General features: G+C 63.3%; 1 protein-coding gene across 1 annotated transcript; it reads left to right on the top strand.

Annotated features, from left to right (window-relative positions):
* Nucleotides 1-5,018: 5,018 nt before the first annotated feature.
* BARHL1 (BarH like homeobox 1) lies at nt 5,019-10,624 on the top strand. The gene is given in 4 exon segments (XM_035555314.1): nt 5,019-5,085; nt 5,088-5,450; nt 8,571-8,793; nt 10,330-10,624. Coding segments are annotated over 4 exon segments (948 nt in total).
* Nucleotides 10,625-13,907: the final 3,283 nt, after the last annotated feature.

Raw genomic sequence — 13,907 nt, 5'->3', positions numbered from 1 at the left:
CCCTCCTTAGGGCAGTTTGAGGCTCACCCTGCCCTTTTTAAGGGAGAGCTGCTGCAGCAAACTCCACCCTGCCCGCACCTGAGCCGAGGGAGGACAGAAGTCACCTGCTCCACACAGGGAAACCCTGCTATGTGGTTCCCTCTTTCTAGCACAGGCATCTAAATAAAGCCCATCTGAAATAACTAGGAGGGTAACAGCGGGGTTTGCCATGCTGGCAGAAGTGGATTATAACAGGAGACCTTTCTGTCCTCCCCAGGTAGAGAGAGCTGGGCTTTAAACGCCATGTCCTGCTAAAAATGACACTGGTTAGGAGTGGGCGAGCAGCCCAGGCACGAGGTCTCCCTTGCTGCCAGCTCAGCTCCAGCAGCAGCAGCCGAGCCCTCCTGCGGCAGCCCTGCGGGTCTCTGGGGTTGTGCGCAGGGAAGGGAGCATCGCAGCGAGATGGGGTTTGGGGGGTTATTTTATCGTTGCCATTTGCCGTGGCTGAGCTGGCAAACGAGCACGCTGTGACCAAGCCCACGCAGAGCTGCTGCTCCAGGGTGGGTCCAAGAAAGCAGCAAAGAAGAGACCAGAAAGCCAGACTGCAACAGGGGCTGGCGAGCGGCCCCGCAGCGCCCCCAAAACCCGGTGCTGGGGCCCCAGGAGGTCCGGGCCTCGCAGCCTCGGGCCTGGGTGGCCTCGCTGAGGGCCGAAGCTGGTTCCTGTCCTTGTCCCCGTCCTGGGGCCGCCGGGACTCGGCCCCAGCACGGCCCCGCCGCCCCCGGGCTCCGGACGCTCCTTGTCCTGCAGTGACACCCACTGGTAACGGGCTTTTAGCGCTGCTGCAGCCTCCCCGCCGCCCGGCCCCGCTCGCCGCAGCCTCAGGCCGCCGGTCCTCCCCTTTTATCCCCCCCCCCCTTTTCCCCCCATCCACCCCCGGGGATGCTCACTCGCTTCCCGCAGCATCCCACCGAGGCCGGGCGCTGCCGAGCATCCCTCCCCGCGCCCTCCTTTGCCGTGCACCCCGGCAGGGCTGGGACGGGAATTCGGAACAGAGCCCAGCACAGCCCCCAGGCATTTTCCTTCCTCCACCAGACCCTCTCAGGGTACTGCTCTGCACCCCACCAGATATTTCCAGGCTCACCCCTGCCACAGCCAGGGCCCTTTCCCTCCGACCCCTGGAGGTCCCACCAGGGCTCTGCCTGCACCCTGAGCCCCCAAAACCAAACCCAGGGACGTGTCAGGTGCCAGCAGAGCCTCACCCCACCGCCAGCAGCGCCCAGCAAGCTGGGGTGTCCAGCTGACCCTAAAGGCACCAGCGCCCCAGAGCCGACCCTGGTGAGATGACCGCAAATGCGGCCAGCATCAGGGAGCTCTCCCCTGGTGCCTTCGTGTGTTTGTGAACAGAAGCAGTCTAGGACACGGGTTTAAGGGCAGCTACGTTTGCTTTGTATCAAAATGAGACGTTGTTGGAGCTGGAAGAGCCAAATCCTGCAAACACATTCGTGGAGCACCACACCTCTGGTTCCCTGCCCTGTTTCGGCGGTGTGTGCCCTGCCTGCAGCACCGAGGCACCACCATGGCCAGCAGGCCCCGTCCCTCCAGGAACATCCCCCCGCAGAACGAGGTGCAGCGGGGCCATGCGTGCAGGGCAGCGTGGAGCCCACCCCGCTCACGCTGCTGGCTCTGTTCCCTCCCAGGGACACGCAGCCCCTCCTCCAGGATGGAGCCGGCTCAGAAACTGGGAAGCCCTCATGGACACGGCTCCAGAGGAGGCTGGGGTGGGAGGAAAGGGCCTGGGATGGGGTGGGAGCAGCAGACACACCACTTGGGGCACACGGCCAGTGGGACACGGAGGCAGCCTGCCCCAGTTCTCCATCAGCCCAGCTCTTACGCACAGGACCGCTCCTAAGCTGGGGCTGCCAGGATGAAACTGTGTGGCGTCGCACAGGTTTTTACCCCTGTGAGGCCCAACACATCCTCACATACCCCAGGGTTTGTGCAGAGTTCAGCTCGGCCAAGGCAGGAAACTTGCGCCCAATGTAGACCCATATCACCAAAGTGACAGCTGGAATTAATGAGTTTTGAACTGATGGAGGGGGGGCTCTGTGTATGGGTAAAATGGGGCACATTTCTGCCTTGGGGAGTCCAGTTCTGAAATGGCTTAATAATAATATTAAAAATTCATACTGATTAATGTCAGCCACACTGGCACTGGGACAAGAGGTGCGGGTGCCCCTGTAGCTGTTGGGTGCTCCACGCGTGGCCCTGCAGTGAGTCCCTGTGCCCAGGGCCTTGGCTAGGGATGGCACAACGCAGCGTCTGTTTGGGGTGAGGATTGGACCCCTCCCCTCCCTGCACCCCAAAACCTTGCACAGCATCGGAGAGCAGATCCGACCAGTAAAACCCCTGGTGCTTGAAGGCAGCTGCGTGGCTCAAGGGAAGGAAGCGGAGCAGCAGAGCCACCAGCCCAGCCTGGTTGTTTGGCATGGCTGGTCCAAATCCTGTATCCAAATCCCAGCCCCATCCCGGTCCCATTCCTGGCCCCAAAGCGGTGCCGGTCCTGATCCCAGAGCCGAGCTCCATCCCAAACGGGCTGTGCTGCCCGGATGGGGCAGGGGGAGGGCAGACCCCAGCAGCCAGCCCAGTCCCGCTGCAGAGCTGGGACCCCCAGGGGGGTCCCTTCCCCATTCCTCACTGGGAGCAGTTCCTGCATCTGTTGCTCTGCTCCAGCCCCGCCGGGGGAGGCGGATGCTGCAAAACCAGCCCGAAACAGCCCCCAGAGCCCCCAGCAGACGGGACAGGGAGGGACGAGCAGCCCCCCCCGTGCTCCCCCAGCCCCCCCATTCCTCCCCACACCGGCTGCGCTGCGCCTCCAGGCTGGGGGCAGGCAGGGCCAGGGGCTGAGGCTGATTTTTGTCCCGGGGCTCGTCCCCCCGGCGGCTCCTTTTGTTCCCTGCCCCGAGCCCGGAGAGCCCCGAGCCCTTCGGGGCCGAGGTGCTGGGGCCCTGCCCGCGCCGCTGCCCGACAGCTGGCAGCCGGGCGGCCGGGGGGGGGCTCTCCCCGCTCCCACCGCCTCCAAGCTGCCGGCCGAGGGCGGCTTTGGAAGGGGGACAAGATGCAGCTGCCTGGCCCGCGAGGCGGGGAAAAAGGGAAGAAATCGAGGATTTGAGAAATAACCAGCCACGGCGCGGCTGCACGCCCACGGCTTGGGGACGGGATTTTTTTTTTTTTTTTTTTTTTTTCTCCCCAGCTCCGCGGCGAGGGCTCGGCCCCCAGGAAAAGCCCTCGAGGGAGCCCCGGAGGAGCAGGATCCGGCCCCCCAAGGGAGGAAGGTGGGAGCCGGGCGTGAGCCCTCCCCCGGCACCGAAACGCCCCGACGGGGCGGGAGGGGAGGGGAGGGGAGGGGAGGGGAGGGGAGGGGAGGGAAGGGAAGGGAAGGGAAGGGAAGGGAAGGGAAGGGAAGGGAAGGGAAGGGAAGGGAAGGGAAGGGAAGGGAAGGGAAGGGAAGGGAAGGGAAGGGAAGGGAAGGGAAGGGAAGGGAAGGGCGGCTGCGGGGGGAACGGGCCGGCGGCGGGCAGGGCGCGCAGGTCGGCCTTATTTTTAAAATCAAAATCAAAATCGAGGACAGGAAAAATCCCCCCCCCCCCCATCCCCGAGCTCGGTCCCTTCCCAGCAGCTCCGCGGAGGCGATGCCCGGGCAGTTTCCCGGTGCTTTCCCCCTGCTTTTTGCCGAAGGAGCGCTGCGAAAGGCGCTGCGCCCCCCCCGCAGCCCATTGCCAGAGGATGCAACGAAATTCGCAGCCCCGAGGCTCGGCTCGGGCTCGGAGCCGCCGGCTCGGCGGAGGGTGCCGGTGCTCTGCCTTTGCTTTCCCTTCCTTTTTTTTTTTTTTAATTAATTTATTTTTTTTTTTATTCCCAGCGCCCAGCAAAACTTTCCCCGCTCGGATCGGCTAATTGGGGGGGGGGAGGCGAGCAGCAAGCAGCAGCCCCCCCGCCCCCCCGCGGCTAATCACCCCATTACGAGCCCCATCAGCGGGATGATGACAGCAGAGAGGGGCGGAAACCGCCCGGAAAGCGCGGGGCTGCGGGCGGCAATTAATTCCCGGTAATCAAGCTGCAAGGTGTCGCCGCCGGGGAGTGACACCCCCCAAAACGCCTGGCGGCCAATGGGCGCGTTCACACGGCTGGGGTGCGGGGGGGGGGGGGCCCGAGCCGGAGCGGCACAAGTTCTTCTCTCCCCCCCCGCCTTTTATTTTTTATTTTATTTTTTAATTCTTTCCCCCCTCGGGGAAGCGCGGGGCTCCCGCCGCTGTCCGAGGTGCTGAAAGCGGCGCCGGCTCCGGAGTGACTCCGGCGCCCGGCAGCTGTTCGAGGTGCTGACCCGCCGGCTCCGGTTTGACTCCGATTTCCACCACCCCCCCCCCCCCCTCCCGCTGCCACCGTCGCCTCCCCCGGCGTTGTCCGAGGTGCTGGCGGGGAAGGGGGGCGCCTCGGCGGCCCGACGGCTGCCCACCCCCTCCGCCCTCCCCTCGCCCTCCCCGCCGAGTTGATTTGGGGATCATTAAGCGCTTAGGGCGCTGCGAAGCCTCACTATCGATCGCTGCCTCCCCTCCTCCGGCTGGCAGCCCCCGGGCTGCCCCCAGCCCCGCGGCTCCGCGCAGCGCTGGGGTGGCCGGGCGGGGGCCGGGACCCCCGGGTGAGGTTGGGGTCCGTCCCCCCCCCCACTTCCACCACCCCCTCGGCGGCCAAAGTTTGACTCTGCCTCCCTCTCCCCCTCCTGTCTGTCTGAGTGCAGCTGGGCGCGATGCTGAAGACGGAGCAGCCCTGGATGTAACGCGCGGCGCCGGATCCCAGGCTGAACTTTGCTTTTTTTTTTTCTTTCTTTCACCTTTTTCTTTTTCCTTTTTTTTTTTCCTTTTTTTTTTTTTCCCCCTTTTGTTGTTGTTGTTGCTCTCGCCGTTAATTATCGTTACCAACCCTCTTCCGCCGCGCCCTCCCCGCCGATGCCCGTGTGAGCGCCAGCACCTGCGGGGGCCATGGAGGGCTCCACCGGCTTCGGGATCGACTCCATCCTCTCGCACCGAGCCGGGAGCCCGGCAGGGCCCAAGGGGACCCTCTGGGGGGCGACGGGAGGTCCCCGCTGGAGCTGAGCCCCCGCTCGGAGGGCAGCAGCGGGTGCCCCTCGCCCCGCTCGCCCGGCCGCGAGTGCCTGGAGGCGGCGGGGCCGCATCTGCAGCCCGGCCAGGGCTCGGCTCCTTCCCAGTCCCGGACCGTCACCTCGTCCTTCCTCATCAGAGACATCCTGGCCGACTGCAAGCCCCTGGCAGCCTGCGCCCCTTACTCCAGCACCAATGGACCTCACGGCGGGCAGGAGCCGGCGGGCAGGATCCCCACCAAACCCGGCGAGGACTTTAGGGAGAAAATGGAAAAAACCACCAGCAGCTCTTCCTCGGATTCCGAGTACAAAGGTAAAAAAGAGCCGCTGGCCCCGGGGCGGGGGGATGTCTCAGGGCAGCCTGGCCCTGAAACCTCAAAATGCGCCGGGAGAGCTCCGGGGCCGGTGGGGGTGGCGGCACCGGTGGCCCCCGAAATGACCGCGGGGTCGGCACCAAGTCGGGAAAACTTTGAAAGGAAAAGGTCGGAGGGGCTGGGTGCGGTGGCAGGGGCCGGGGCGCTTCGTGCTCTCTCCGAAGACGCCCGGGGGATGCTCCGGGTGCTCCCCGCGGGTCCTCCGCGCCCGCCAGCGGGGAAAGCGGAGCCGAGAGCCGGGGGCGGATTTCTGCCTGGGCAAAACACGAGGAAAAATGAAATAGAAACGATAATAAAATCGGCACGGATTTTACCGGGTATTTCCCCTGCTCCGGTATCAAACGAAAGAGAAAAGTCGGCGGGAATTGATTGGGTTCGTATTAGCGTTATTAGCCCGGTTATTATTTCGGATTATTTCGAGCCCCGGGCTGCAGCCGCGGCGGGGAACGGGGCTGAAACGGCTGCGGCTCGCCCCGGGCCGGGGCTTCGGCCTCCCCGGCCCCTCGCAGCCTCTGCCCGGCCTCCCCCTCGGGCAGCCGGGCCGGGAGGAGGCAGGGGCGCAGCGTGGGAGGTTTTGGGGTTTGGGGCTCTCCCCCCCCCCCCACCCCGGATCGGGTTATCCCGGCAGCTTTCGTCCATCCCGCTTCCACCGTCCCCGAAAAAATAATAATAACAATAACTTTCACCCGGGAAAAAACTGTTTGCAGGGAGAGGCGAGGCTGCCGAGGCTGGGGGAGAAAGGGGAGGCCGTGGCTCCTCGCGGGGCCGCTGGATTTTGGGGGGCTGGCAGGAACTGGGGGACGGGACAGGGTAATTGTCCCCCCCGCCCAGGACCGCCCGGAGCAGCCGCTGAACGGGCTGAAGGGGGGGGGGAAACTGCCCCAAAAAAGCCTCCGCGCCCCGCGGGAGGCCCCGGCCTCTGCGGGAGGATCCGCGGGGAGAACCGCGGGGCTCGGCTCCGCCGCTTGGAAGGGCCGGGATCGAAAACAGCCGCGCTTCCCCACTTCGGGTTTTGTTTTCGGTTCCTGAACCTCCTCCCCGAATTCTCTCGCCTTCGTCCCCTTCCCAAAACCGCCCGGAGAGGGGAGAAAGGAGGCAGGGACGGAGCGGGAGCGCTCGGCTCCGCTCGGGGCAGCCGCGTCCAGCATCGAAATTCTCCCTAAAACGGGGGAAAACGCCGCTTAAAGAGGGGGAAAACATTGCTTAAAGGAGGGAAAAACACCGCTTAAGGGAGGAAAAAACACCACCTGAAAGGAGGGGAAAACCACTGCGTAAATAGGGGGTAAAACACCTATTTTAATAGGGGGAAAAATCACTGCGCAAACGGGCTTTAAAACCCCCGCGTAGCGGGGAGCAGAAGCAGGTCCCCGCGCCCAGCAGCGCCCTTTTTGCTGCTTTGGGAAGAGCCTTTTTGGGGGCGAAACGGCCCCGATTTACACCGCCCGGGGGCTGCGCGGCTGGGCCTGACCGGCGGGATTCGGCCCGAGCCGAAATGCCGAAGCCCCGCGATATCGATTTTTGATTTTTGATTTTTTTTTTGTTTTCGTGTTTTAAGCCAGGGCTGCCCGGAGCACAGCTGCAGGACGGGGAAGCCGCCGCCGCCCCGAGCGCAGCCCCGCGGCCAGCGGGACCTCTGGGGGAGCCGAGGCTGAGCCTCCGGGGGGGGGGTTCGGAGGAGGGAATTTTTTGCTTCTTCCCGGGGTGCGAAACCCGGCTTTGCCCCTGCCCCGGGGGCAAAAAGCTCCCCAAAACTTTCGGGCATCTCTCGGGGGCCGGCCGGGCCCCCTCCCTCCCCAGGCCGGGGTCGCTGCTGCCCCCCCCGGGCGGAGCCGTCCCGGTGCTGGCGGCCTCCCCCCGGCCTCGGCTCTGCCTCCTCGGCCGGAGCCGGGCTTTCCGGTTGAAGGGTTTCTCTCCCCGGTGGCTCAATTAACAGGATTATTGTCTTCCTACAGAGAGAAATCAGCTCGCGTTCAGCGCGGCCCCAGCCCCGCTAACACCCGGCCCCGGGAAATTTAGCATAAAGCCCGCAAAGCCCCAGCGCCGAAAATGTCTCGAGCCGGAGCCTTCCTGCCTCCTCCTCTCCTCCACGAGGGTGGGGAAGACGAGAACCGCCGGGCTCCTTCTCCTTCTTCTTATTTCTGAGCTTTTGTTTTGGTTTGTTTGGGTTTGTTTGGGGTTGTTTTTCTTTTTTTTTTTTTCCCCTATATTTTTCTTTTTTCTTTCTATATATTTTTTTCTATATTTTTATTTTGTTTTCTATATTTTCCTTTATTTTTTTTTTCCTCCTCCCGGCTCTTTACCCCTCCGATGTTTCGTGGTGTGAATCCCGGCGTCGCTCCGCCGGTGCGTGGGCACGGAGGGCGCAGGCAGGCTCCGCACCGCCGCCCCCAGCTCCGCCGCCGGCTTTGAAGCCCAAACCCGGCCCGGTCGGGGCCGCTTCCCCGGGATTTCGTTGCAAGCGTCGGGAGGGAGGCTGGGTCCCGGCCCCGGCAGCAGCCCGGGAGGACGGAGGCTTTTCCGCACGGGGGAAGAAGAGGCGCCAAGCCCGGCGGCTTTGCTCTCCAAAAACGCGGCCTCCCCGTCTTTATTTGGGGTTGGTTTTGTTTGGGGTTTAAAAAAGAAAAAAAAAAAAAAGAGAGAGAGAGGGGAAAAAAGAGAGAAAAAATAAAGAAAAAAAAGAGAAAAAAAGAAAAAAGAGAGAAAAACAACCCCCAAACTAAACGAAATGCCCGGGCACCAAGAAAGCCGTGGGGTGTCGGGGGGCAAAGCCGGGCAGGGGGCGCAGGGAGAGCGCAGGGGGGCCGCGCAGGGGCCGGATCCTGCCCCCCTCCGGCCGTCGGGGCGGAAAGGGCCGCGTCCGAGCCGGGGGCCCTGCGAGACCCCCCCCCCCCCCCCCCCGGGTTAAACCACATCGGGGTGCGGAGCAACCGCGCCGTGAATCCGATTTGGTGCCCGAGCCCCTCTCCTCCGGTTTATTGCGGCGGGGGCTCAGCCCCTTTTGAGCCTTTCCCCTTCCCTGCCTGCCCTGACCTGGCCTCTCTTCCTCCCTGTCGGCCCAGTGAAAGAAGAAGGGGACCGGGAGATCTCCAGCTCCCGGGACAGCCCCCCGGTGCGGCTGAAAAAGCCGCGCAAAGCCCGCACCGCCTTCACCGACCATCAGCTGGCCCAGCTGGAGCGCAGCTTCGAGAGGCAAAAATACCTGAGCGTGCAGGACAGGATGGAGCTGGCGGCCTCCCTCAACCTCACCGACACGCAGGTGAAAACCTGGTACCAGAACAGAAGGTAAAAATTCCCCCTGCCCTCCTGCCCGCAGCGCCCGGTCCCATCCTGTTCCCGTAGCACCGCTCCGAGCCCCCCCGGTCCCAGCCACCTGCAGCTCCCCGGGGCCCCAGCCCCGGACCCCAGCCCAAATTCGGGGGGGGGGGGGAGGGGGGGGACACGGGGCCGGGCCGGGGGGCAATCGGTGCCCCCCAGCCCCAGCGAGCGAGGGGAGCACCGGGCATCCAGCTAAACACAGCAGCATAACACATCGGGCCATTAATAATAGATACCAATTACTGCTTTGGGCATCAATAATTAACGGCCTTTACAGTAATTACACAATTATTATTATGATGAATAATTTACTGGGGGAAATAGGTTTAGCGCTTCAGCGACAAAAGTGCAAAAGGGCCGGAGCCGTTTGGTGGCTTCGATTGATTTAGCCGGGGGCCCCCAAAGCCGACCATTGCCCCCCTGCAGACTGGGGGCAGGAGACGGCAGCACCCCCCCGGCCCTGTCCTCTCCTCGCCGCCCGGTTTGAGCCCTCGCCCCCCCCCCCCCCCCAATTTCCAACCCCGTTCCCGGGCTGCAAAACCCGGCCGCTCCGCCAGCGCTCTGCGGGGCTGTTTAGGGGTGGCGGGCGCTCTGTGTATAAATGTGCACACAAACATAGACACAGAGAAATATAGACACAAGAAAATAAAGATATAGAGAAACACAGACACGGAGAAATATAGAGAAGTATAGATATAGAGAAATATAGACAGAGAAATACAGATGAAGAGAAGTATATATAGACAGAGAAATACAGATAGACAGAAATATATATAGAGAGAAATATAGATACAGAGAAATACAGATACAGAGAAATATAGATTCTGGGAAATACAGATTCCAAGGAATATAGATACAGAAGAATACAGATACAGAGAAATATAGATACGGAGTAATATAGATAGAGGGAAATACAGATACAGGGAAATAGAGATAGATACAGAGAAATACAGACACAGACCCTCCCCCCCCATCCCTATAAGCCGCAAACGAAAGCCCCCCAGCGCTGCCCCCTGCAGCGGCCCCGGCCCTTGGGGGTCCCGGCTCGGGGGTCCCGGAGCAGGACCAGCACGGGGGGGGGGCTGCCCGGCGGAGCTGTGCGTCCACGAGGGAGCGTTTGGGATTTGGGATTTGCAACCTGCGGCTCCCGGCCCGGGAAGGGGCTCGGGAGGTGCCCAAGGGTCGGGTCCCAGTGAGTGGCCGCTGGGCAAACCCAAACCCGGGCTTTGTGACTCTGGGGCTGCGTGGGGACACCGGGGAGCCAAGTCCTGCTGCCCCGCTCATGGGGGCTACGGCCACCGTCCCGTCCCGTCCCGTCCCATCCTACCCCATTCCATCTCGTCCCAGTCCATCCCACCCCACCCCCGAATTCCGGCAGCGCGCACCGGGGCTGTGCAAGGGCGGAGGGAGGGGGGGGGGGGGACACGCGCAAAAACCCCGGGCGCGCTCTTTGGAGCACCCCCCGCCACCCGCGCCCCCCTGTCTCGGCTTGTGCCCCCCCAGGACCAAGTGGAAAAGGCAGACGGCGGTGGGCCTGGAGCTGCTGGCCGAGGCCGGCAACTACTCAGCCCTGCAGAGGATGTTCCCCTCGCCCTACTTCTACCCGCAGAGCCTGGTCTCCAACCTGGACCCCGGCGCTGCCCTCTACCTGTACCGCGGACCCAGCGCGCCGCCCCCGGCCCTCCAGAGACCCCTGGTGCCCCGCATCCTCATCCACGGACTGCAGGGCGGCAGCGAGCCCCCCCCGCCCCTGCCCCCCCTGCCCGGCGTCCTGCCCCGGGCCGCGCAGCCCCGGTGAGCCCCGGCCTCCCGGGACCCCCCCCCTCCTGCCCCCCACACACCCCGGTCTGGGGGGGGGGGGGCCGGAGGGGGCCAGCCCACCCCTGGGGCCGCGAGCAAGCGACAAATATAAATATATATATATATAAAGGAAACTCTCCCCCCCCCCCTCGCCCCCCACCACTTTTTTAATACGCGAAGAATGCAAGGAGCAGGGCTGGGGGCTGGCAGAGCTGCCCCCGCCCCGCTTTGCCCCCTTGTGCCCCCCAAGGGCAGGGGGGGCGCTGCTGTCCCCCCCCAAGACCCCGACCCCGTACCGGGAGCACGGGCAGGGATTACCCGGGGGGGGATGCCCGGCTCCGGGGGGACTCTGCCTTTCCGCCCCCTCCTAAGCAATTGCCGGGGCCGAGCCCCCCCCGGTTCCCGGGAGCCCCCTCCTCGCCTTCCCCGGCCCCACAGCCGGGAATGGACCCCGGAAGGGTGGGGGGGGGCACCGGGTTTTGGGCCGTCCGCACCCGCAAAAAGCGGCGAACTGTAAATACCGTGCGCAAAATGTATATGAATTATTTATTTGTGAACCCTGAGGGCGTATTTGTGTAAGTGATGCTTGTCAGTCTGTATCCCGGGGCCGGCCCGGCCGGGGCAGGGAGGGGGGGGTCCGGTTGTGGGGGGGGTGGGGGGGCGGCTCGGGGCGCCGCGGCCTCTCGGGCTCCCCGCTCCCCCTTTTTTAAATGTGGAAATAAACTTCTTTATAAACTGAACGGCTTCGCCTCCGCCGGCCCTTTCTTCCCCTCCGAGGGCAGGGGGAGGAGGCGGGGGGGTCCCCGGGGCTAGGGCTCGGTCCCCCCCCCCCCCCCCCCCCCCGTGCCCCCCCCTCAGGGCCCGGCCCCACCGCCGGCATCCGCGGGGCGGGCGGGGGGAGGCCAGCCGCCGGGCTGGTGAATTATTAACGCTAATCTTAAGTGTATAATTGCCTAAGTGCTTTAAATGAGCGCTTGGCAAAATGGATTGTTCCCCCCCCCCCCGGCCTTGAAAAGTGGCGCTGGGCTCGGCCGAGGCCCGGCAGCTGGTCCCCGGGACAGCCGGGCAGCGGCTCGCCGGCTCGGGGAGCCGACAGATGGGCTGCGGGCTGAGCCCCCGGCCCCCCCCCCCCCCCCCCGCCTCCCCCCGGCTGCCCAAGGGCCTCCCCCCCCCAGCCGTCCCCTTCCCCCGGCACCCCCGGGCCGCCCAAGGGCTCCCCCCCCGCCCCAGCTCTCCCCTTCCCTCGGGCCGCCTCCCTCTCCCCCGGCACCGTAGACCCCCCCCCCAAAAAAAAAAAAAATAAAAAAAATAAAAGGAACGGAGGCTGCGGGCCCAGGCCCAGCCCGACGCCCCCGGTGCCCGCGGCCCTGCCCCGACGGCGAGGCCTGGGGGGGCCCCGCTCCGAGGAGAGCCCCCGGCCTTTGTAGGGCTGCCGCTGGGTCCTTTGCATGTGAATGGGGGAGTTGGGTAAATCCTCGGTCGGGGCGAGGAGGAGGAGGAGGAAGGGGGGGGAGGTCGCTCCCAGCTCGGGTTAATGAAGTGGGAAAGGAGTCTTTCAGAGAGGCCTGCAAACAACCCCCTCCCCGGGGCAACAAACCCCGTCCCAAATCCTACATGGATTGACTTAAACCCAGGGGATAAGTGCTTTAATTTAATCTCATTGAATAAGAATGAGGCCAAACAAAACTCTTTAAAATCATATTAAAAATCTATCAAAGGACAACTTGCAGTGGGTGTGCTTTTCATTTCACGAGCGCCCAGGCAAGGAGCAGACAGCAACCTTCCTCCCATTTACACAGCAGGAACGGGAATCAAAGACACTCTCTAATATTTAATTGTCCTTGTAGCCGTAGCAGATTCCTCCTCTTACATTAATGAAGTACAAGGCTTCGTTACACGTTTGTAATTGCAATATTTAAATTTGCCATTTCACATCTGGAAGAAGCTGGCACTCCGCTCTGCGAGCGGGGCTGAGGCAGCGCAGTAATACGCGGATGGTTTGTCCCCAAAAAACAGGGGGCAGCGGGGCAGGGCCTGAGGAAACACCCAGGCCGGGGCTGGCTGTGAGGGGCAGGAGGCCGGAGCTGGGTCCTCCAGAGAGGCCTGGCAGCAGCGTAAGGCACAGCAAAGTCCCCAAATCAACGGGGTTAGGAGGGACGCCGCACGCTCTGCGCTGCTCGCACCACACCACACGGGCAGAGTCTTCCGTGGGAGGATCTCAGCAGCCTCCGAAGCCGCTGAAGGCCCAGCCTCGCCTCCAGCCTGTGGGCAGGGGCTCCATACAAGCGGCTGCCTCTGTGAGCTCTGGGTCTGAGGCACGGCCCAGCCAGTGCTGCTGGGTCTGCCAGAACCAAAGGCGTTCCTGGCTCCCAGGCCTCATCTGGGCTTTGTCCCAACGCGAAGGCCATCCTCCTCCTCCTCCTCCTCTCCTGGCTCAGCCTTAATCAGGACCCTCACACTGGGAGCGCGTGAAGAACGAAAGCTGCTTCCCCAGATGTGCCAACAGGCACAGGGTGAAGAAAACCAGCAGAACGGTTTTAGCTCTTTTACCCTTCTGTCTCAACACCACACAAAGTTAGGCCAAGTCAGAGAGCCCAGAGCTTCTCCTGTCCTCTCTGCAGGCTTATGGGGAAAATAAACCCATGCGAACAGGGTTGCGCTCTCTCCTGATCAGCTCTCAGTGCAGCTCAGCAGCAGTGGCTCGAGGGTTAAGGTGTCAGGTGTGTGACCAAGACATTCCAAAAGCGGGTGCCCAGCTGTGACCTTGGTACCCAGGTTACCCCCTTGCTTTTTTCTCCCCCAAAACCTCAAAGCATGAACTCAGATGTTTCAGCTGCAGACAGGGAGTGACACACAGAGGCTCAGCGCAGCCTTTCAGCCCTTCCCGGCCACCCAAACGATGCGGGCTCCTCACACGGGGAAGGAGACGGAGCCAGGAGAGAGCAGAGCAAAGCACAAGAGCAATTCCTGGCAGAACCAGGACTCCCAGCTCTGAGAACAAGGTGCAGAGGAGCAGCAAGGAAGGCAAACCCAAGCCTGCATGGGAACTTTGTACAGAAGCTCCTTGGTGCCGTTATTTCCGGACCAGACTTCAAGCTGCAGGCCAACAAAGCCCCTGCCACTCACCCCAACCAAAATAAAAAAAAACCAAACCTGACCAAAGGCAACGCCAGCACAGCAAAACGAGGCTGCAGCTCCACCCAGCTCCGCAGAGCCCAGCTCCCTGCCCCTCCGAGCTGCGCAGGCGGCTCCCACCCAGCCAGGACCCCCACAGCGCTCAC

The sequence above is a fragment of the Cygnus atratus genome, chromosome 19 (genome assembly GCF_013377495.2).
Source record: "Cygnus atratus isolate AKBS03 ecotype Queensland, Australia chromosome 19, CAtr_DNAZoo_HiC_assembly, whole genome shotgun sequence".
In the NCBI taxonomy this organism is placed as follows: domain Eukaryota; kingdom Metazoa; phylum Chordata; class Aves; order Anseriformes; family Anatidae; genus Cygnus; species Cygnus atratus.
This window is presented reverse-complemented; position numbering and strand designations above follow the sequence as displayed.